General features: G+C 36.4%; 1 protein-coding gene across 1 annotated transcript; it reads left to right on the top strand.

The window, feature by feature from the left end:
* Positions 1–608: 608 nt before the first annotated feature.
* Positions 609–6,092, top strand: LOC116016454 (ubiquitin-conjugating enzyme E2 27). Its single transcript, XM_031256721.1, has 5 exons — positions 609–1,038; positions 1,648–1,696; positions 4,353–4,512; positions 4,682–4,768; positions 5,406–6,092. The coding sequence occupies exons 1-5, from the start codon at positions 861–863 to the stop codon at positions 5,514–5,516; spliced, it is 585 nt and encodes a 194-aa protein (XP_031112581.1). The 5' UTR covers positions 609–860; the 3' UTR covers positions 5,517–6,092.
* The last annotated feature ends 1,449 nt before the right edge of the window (positions 6,093–7,541 follow it).

The following is a 7,541-nucleotide window of genomic DNA, read 5'->3' on the forward strand; positions in this document are numbered from 1 at the left end:
TTTATTTTTATTTTTCAAAAAATATTTTTTTTATTAATAATAATAAACATTAAAAAAATAGCCACAGGCTCTCGGACAACATTCTTCCTCACGGACAGTCGTGGCTGTCCGGCAACCGTCTAAGGAAGATGGCCATGGTCGCCACCCTCTTTCCAAATCTAGAAGATGACCATGGCCGACTTCCTTCGTTGGTCATCGCCGTCTTCCTTAGACGGTCACGGCCGTCCTGTCGGACAGCCACGACTGTCCGACAGTTGGTGATTGTTGTTGTTTTTAATATTTTTTATTTATTAATGAAAAAGTGTCAAATTGACCCCGCTAAGTTTGGTGGATAGTGCAATTAGACCCTCTAACTGAATTTTACCTGATAAACAAGTCAACTTAGACTTAATTGAACAATTCCACTGCTTTAGAAGGCTTAAATGGAGGTTTTTTTTTTTTTTTTTTAGTTAAGGGACCTAATTGCACTATTCATCAAACTTAGGGGTTCAATTTGACACTTTTTTCAAAATAAAAAATTGAGTAGGTGACAATTGGCGTAACACGCTTCAGCTTTCATTAATTATCATACAATACATGGTTCAGAATTAGATTCGTAATCTAAAAACTATGTATTGCCCGGCTGAAATGGGCTTTTCCAGTTTCCTAATGGAGTAGAGAGTCCTTTAATTCATTTCTTTAATTCTCTGCGGTGCGGTGCAGCTCACGATTCTCTCTCTCTCTCTTTCCAAAGGTAAAGGCAAACCGAGCGGAGGGCGATAGGGACACTCGAGAGAGCGCGAGAGACGCGGAGCAGTACTCCTGCGCAGGGTTAGGGTACAGTAGAATCGAATTGAGGAGAAACCAGAAGGAAAGGAAAAATGGTGGACTTGGGTCGGGTGCAGAAGGAGCTGCAAGAGTGCAACAGAGACGTGCAGGTTTCGGGCATAAAGGTCAGCCCGAGAGGCGACAGTTTGACCCATTTGAGCGGCACCATCCCTGGCCCTATCGGTACACCCTACGAAGGCGGCACTTTCAAGATCGACATAACTCTCCCTGGTATCTTAACTTTTCTTTATCCATTCTGTTTTTTTTTTCTCTGATAAAAATTATGCAATCGGAAGAAGACACTGTTTTCTTCGTGATTGAAGTTTGACTTCTTGTTCTAGGGTTTATGATTCTGAGCTTATATGTTCATATAATTATGTGTTTCCATGTCTAGTAGTGAAAACTATTCAGTTTGGGCACGTGATTGAGTATTTGATGGTAATTTTGTTTATTTATAATTAGCTGACTAATATGTTAAATTACCCTCACGTGGGCTTGTTCCTCCACTTCTGATTGCCCGATCATGTGTTATTCCATGAAACAACTAAATCTTGGAATGAATTAAAAAAAAAAACAAAGAGTACCAGTTAATTGTGGAGCTTTGCTGATAAGGATTTGTCTACATTATCTTTAGTGATGGAAATGCTGCTTGATTTTTACTCAGTAGCCATTTCTCCTAGAGGATTTGACTTAGAGGGTTATGTAACTTGGATTTATTGATGCCTGAAAATGTAGAACTTTTTAAAATATGGGTGGAAATTAAATGGGTGTTTTCAAAAAGTAAATGTGCTTGAGTGTTCTGTTGTCTATTTCTAATTTTCTTTTAAATTTTGTTTACAGATGGATACCCATTTGAGCCACCAAAAATGAAATTTGCCACAAAAGTTTGGTATGATGAGATTTCTTTTGCTTTATTGTCATTTAATTTGCACCTTCCTATTTTGTTGCAAAATCACACCATATCAAATTATGTTGGATACTCGTGATCTCCGAATCTTGAGCTTAAGGCAAAACTTTCAATTTGTTCTTAGAGATGAGCTAAAAATTCAACTGTCTATTCCTTTTCCTGAGCTGAGTTATATTTGGCATCTAATGTTGCCAAGATGATGACTGTGTGATAGCTTTAGCTAGCCTTCATGACAATTTAATGAGACATCTTTATTTATTAGTGATGCTCATGGAATGTAGTGAATCATTCAAATAGGTTGTTTCTCAATACATAGCACTAAAATAGTCAGTTCTGCTAGAAGGATCTGTTTATTGAGCCTATAGCAAAAAAGTCAAAATACAATTAGTTCTGTTTATAAATGGTGTGCAGTGTTATCAAGGCGTCGCCTAGGCGACGTCTAGGCGACGCCTAGGCGTCCAGTCGGTCGAGACCGAACGCCTAAGTGCATAATACAACCCCAAAACTCCACAAAACATACATGGGTAGAACCTACACACTAAGGCGAGTCTACCGGTGTAATTTCTAGCCGGAGAAGTCGCCGGAATCGGCCTCACGCGCCGGCGCGTGGAGTCGGAGCGGCAGCACGGCGGCGGCGCGTGGAGGAGCGTGGTGGCTCCGATGGCGGAGCGGTTCGAGCTCCGGCGTCGTCCTCCTGTTCTGAGCAAAGCCCACCCCTCTTTATGGAAATATTATGGAGCAAAATAAGAGCAAAATAAGGATGTTTGCATCAGTAGAGTTAGTGCTAATAGTGGGAGTAGTATTTCCAGGAAAAGAGACCCTTTTTGTCTCAATTCCTATGTATATATATGTGTAATCAGTGTGTAGTGGTAATACATAGAAATATACAAAAGCTTTTAATTCACACTCTTCTCAAGGCTACAACTTCCTAGAGTAGAGTAAATATGGTTGTTACAACTCCCTAGAGTAGAGTAAATATGGTTGCCTATTTCCAACACACATCATGCCTAATTGCCTATTCACATCCTCTCTCTCTCTCTCTCTCTATATATATATATATATATTACTAATCGCCTAGGCGACGCCTAGGCGGTCGCCTAGTCGACTAGTCGACTAGGCAGTTGACGGCATCTCGCCTAGAAAGTCCGCCTTGATAACTATGGGTGTGTGACTGTGTGTATAGTGTATTACACTGAAGTAGTTTGTACATATACCATGCTCTACATTCTACAAGCACTCATGATACTTGAACAATGCTATGTTGAATTGTATACTTTTACTATTCTTACTGGTTAGAGGCAATGCCTAAGGAATAATGAATGAATCCAATGTAAAGCTTCCAGCTGGAGTAAAGAATTTTATAATTTCCTTGAAGTTGTTCTGAATTAGAAGTGACATCTTGGCACTGAGAAATGACAATATGCATTTCTTGCCTGAGATTTTAATTGGTAGTTCCTGCTGCTTTGTTCTTATGGTCATACTGTTTATCTTGCCAATTGGGCATTGCTTTAGTCTTGATATGTGATATGATATAAGCTTCTGTTGTGAGTCTAAAACCTGTGTAAATTGTAAAACCATGTATTACCTTTCTTGGCCTATCAGCTGAAGTTCTAAGTCTATTATTTGATCCTATTAGCTTAATAGTATTTGATATTTTGGCCTTAATTTATGGAGGTTGGCAATTAAGCTTTTGAAGAACTACTTCTATATGCACTTTAGCCATTTGATTGCCTTAGTCTCAAATGGAAAAAATGATTATAAGAGTTGTGTCCCTTAATTCCCCAATCTTCATCTAATTTGGATTTCTGTTGATAATTTTAGTATTCCTCAATGTCTAAGGTTTTGATTTCTCCACACCTCACGCAGTAATGGGAAGGCTTGGCTGCATGTCCTCTTATTGTACTTTTTTCTTGTGGTGTTTACTAAATTATTCTACTTTAAAAAATAAAATGTTGATTGTCTACTTCCAATCTTGGTTCCTCTGTATTGTTGCAATGACAACTCTACTGTTTCATATTTTCATGTTATCAGTTTTTGTTTCCTTGTTGGAAACACGAAGAGAGTAAATTTGATTTTGTGGCCTGCGAGTTGAGGTCTTGCTGCTCTCTGTTCAAACAGGACTCATTGTTTCTGCAATTTTCTTTTTGATTGAACTCTAAAGGTTTGATCAAAAAGGTTTAAGGGGGTCTGGACTTCATCTGTTGAGCCGATGGGAGCTGCCAGTACATTCATGTCTAATTTCTTTCCCTTGTCATATTTATAATCTCCTGTCTTAATGTGTCTCTACCTTTATGATCCTCAAGTCAAGAAAAACTTTTGGTGTTAATAATCTATTGATGTAAAATAGTCAACTTTGCCTTGCACGCTTTGTTTTTGGTATGGAAAACAGGGAGTGACAAGCAACAGACGTCAAATGTATTTGACAGCATCTCTGTTTCTAACTCAACCGCATTTTCTTATTGGTTATTCATGTATTAGTGAACAAAATATTATTAAGTTATTCGGGTTCATGGAAAATTATTATTTTTTTATTTCATCTAAACATATGATAGTGGAGATGCTCTCCACAAGTGACTTTTCAGAAGTAATTTATTCTATGAATGTTTCTGTGCAATTGTGCATTGATTGGCATTTGAAGGCACCCTAATATAAGCAGTCAAAGTGGTGCAATATGCCTTGATATCCTGAAAGACCAGTGGAGCCCAGCACTTACTCTGAAGACAGCTCTCCTTTCTATACAAGCACTGCTCTCTGCTCCTGAACCAGATGATCCACAAGATGCAGTGGTAGCACAACAGGTGACTAATAGAGCCAGTTGTATACCTTGTTTATTTGATTATATAGGCCAATTTTTATTATAGTTGGTTACTTTCTAGAAAGCAGAATTATATTTTATTGCTATTGCAGTTATCACCTACAAAATGTCTCCTTTTTTAGCTGCTGATCCTTGGTCTTGTGCATGTGCAGTATCTCAGAGAGTACCAGACCTTTCTTGGCACAGCTCGGTACTGGACAGAAGCTTTTGCCAAAACATCTCTCGGTGTTGATGAAAAGGTAAGTGTGGGGTGATTATTCACCATTCTTACCTGATGTTTTTATATACCCTTATCGTTATCATTATATATTGAGTATATAATATACTTTTTGTACACTTCTCAGAAAGACCACTGGGATTGTATCCATATGAATTTTTTTTTTAATTTTTCCCATAACTACTACATCACTTCTACATTTTGTTGAGCATATATAATTAATATATAAATATAAATGTACAATCCAACTATCAGTTTAGGCTTTTAGTTGAGATTGAGCATATGCTTCAATGGGTTTTGTACACGTGAGGGGGTGTGTTGAGCATATATAATATATAAATATAAATGTGCAATCCAACTATCAGTTTAGGTTTTTAGTTGAGATGAAACACATGCTTCAATTCATTTGGGTGGCAAGTATTATTTTTGCCATATTTAGTGAATGGCATTTTCCGGGGTATATTTAGTCCTTTTGACCAAATATATCTGGTAGAAAACAGCTGAAATGCGTCATATTTCAAATTCAGAAGTATACCAGTTTGAACACCTGATGCTTTTGGGGAGAAAATGTATGATGATTCTGAAGTGGAAATAATTATCTAACAAGAATGGCTAAGAAATAAGAGGAAACAGTTGAAACGGTTGGTTGATTTTGACAGGTACAGAAACTTGTGGAGATGGGTTTCCCTGAAGCGCAGGTGAGGAGTACTCTGGAACTTGTTGGGTGGGATGAAAATGCTGCTCTTGAAAGGCTTTGCTCCTCCGCCTAGTGCCTGCCTGCCTGCTGCAACATGTGTTTTGACAACGAAGGGTGATGATGATGATTCTATGCCCCATCCATCGATCATCTCTGAAATTGAAAATGAAAAGTAACATACGAAAAAAACAAAAATCTTCTTGAATATCTTTGTAATTTAGTTTTTAGCTTTTTGGTGTTTTTAGTCAACTGGTGTTGATCTGTCGGAGTAGGCTGATGATTCCATGTCTTCATCAATATCATAATTGAAGAAACCGCACAATCAGAATTAAGGTTGCTCACTGGTCTTTTCTCATATAGTGAATATGCCCAATATTTTCGCCATTTTTTTTTTGTTTTAATATTTCACCCTACCTATAGTTTAGCGTTTGGGTCATTTTTAGTTGGCAAAGATGTTGAGGCCTGGCCGAGGTCCTATCACTCGGGGAGGGTTTCAAACCTTTCTAGAATTCGTTCAGTCTCAATAAGATGATTTTGTTGCAAGTATTGTATTGTAATTGCTTACTTCGAAATATAAATTGTAAATAAACATTTGATGGTGGTGTATTTTATGGCGGTATAATCCTACTGAAAAAATTAGTATGTTCAACCTCAATTCCCTGCGTCATATTTTTCATATTATGTAATGTTGAAGGTATAGATGTCATGCAATCGAACCATACTATTAAATAATGTATATTTAGTACATAAATAATGTACTTTTAGTATATATTAAAAATATGTTTTTTGTTATGGTCTATATAACACTTTGTGTACTATGGTCTACACAATAATTTATTGATGTTATGCGGGGAGGGTTTGAAAGTATGGCCATCATCCTTTTATTCAACCTTCCACCGTTGTGCGCTAAGGGAAGTTATTTATTTTATTTATTTTTTTTACAAATTTGATGGTGAGTTACATGGCAAATTATTGGTCCACACAGCTGTGTGAACCATAATAAAATGTACATTTTTAATGTACTAAATGTAGATTATTTTTGTACTGAATGTATATTATTTTTATACTATAAAAATAATGTACATTCACTACACAAATAATGTACATCCCCTGAATATAATGTACATTATTTTTATATTGAATGTACATTATTTGATAGTATAATGATTGGAGTTACATATAGGTAGACCTGGCAATTCGTGTATACGGGTTCGTTAACGGGTCGACACGATAACGACACGAACACGATAAGGCTAAACACGAACACGACACGTTAAGGTTAACGGGTTCAAAATTGTAACACGTACACGAACACGAATTGTTAACGTGTTAAACGGGTTGACACGATAGACACGTTTTGTTAACGGGTTTCGGATCGTGTCGACACGATATGACACAAAATCCGTTTAAACCCGCTAAATCTATTGATATATTAAAAACTAAAATTTAAAGTTAAATTATATAAAAAAGAAATAAAACATACAATCCAATCCATCAAATAAACTAAAAAAATATTCAATTTATAACATTCATAAAATTATAAAATAACATCCAAAAATCATAATTAAAGAAGTTCATACTAGTTTTTAGAATAAAATTGAACACAATAAACATTCAAATTTCATATTGTCGAACATCAATAATTGGTGTATGATTTTGGCCTAATGTAGTAAATTCATTCTTAATCATGTTCATGATATATTTTGTAAAGACAATGGTTCTTACCTAAATGACAATGGTTCTTAGCGGGTTCTAAACGTGTCTGTATAAACGGGTTCGTGTAAACGGGTTAACACGATAATATTAACGGGTTAAACGGGTTCTTAATAGGTTTAACGGGTTGACCTGTTAAGACACGAAAACATAACGGGTTCTTAACGGGTCAACCCGTTAACGACCCGGGACATGTTAAGGCTAAATACTAACCCGTTATTTTCGTGTCCGGTTTCGTGTCGTGTTAACGGGTCGTGTCGATAATTGTCAGGTCTACATATAGGAATGTAAATTCGACTAGCCGTTTAGTTTCAGATTAGTCTTATTGGGCTTATCGGTTATGACTAATCAATTTTATTTATTTATTTTATTTATTTATGTTTTT

Source organism: Ipomoea triloba, chromosome 4 (assembly GCF_003576645.1).
Source record: "Ipomoea triloba cultivar NCNSP0323 chromosome 4, ASM357664v1".
Classification (NCBI taxonomy): Eukaryota; Viridiplantae; Streptophyta; class Magnoliopsida; order Solanales; family Convolvulaceae; genus Ipomoea; species Ipomoea triloba.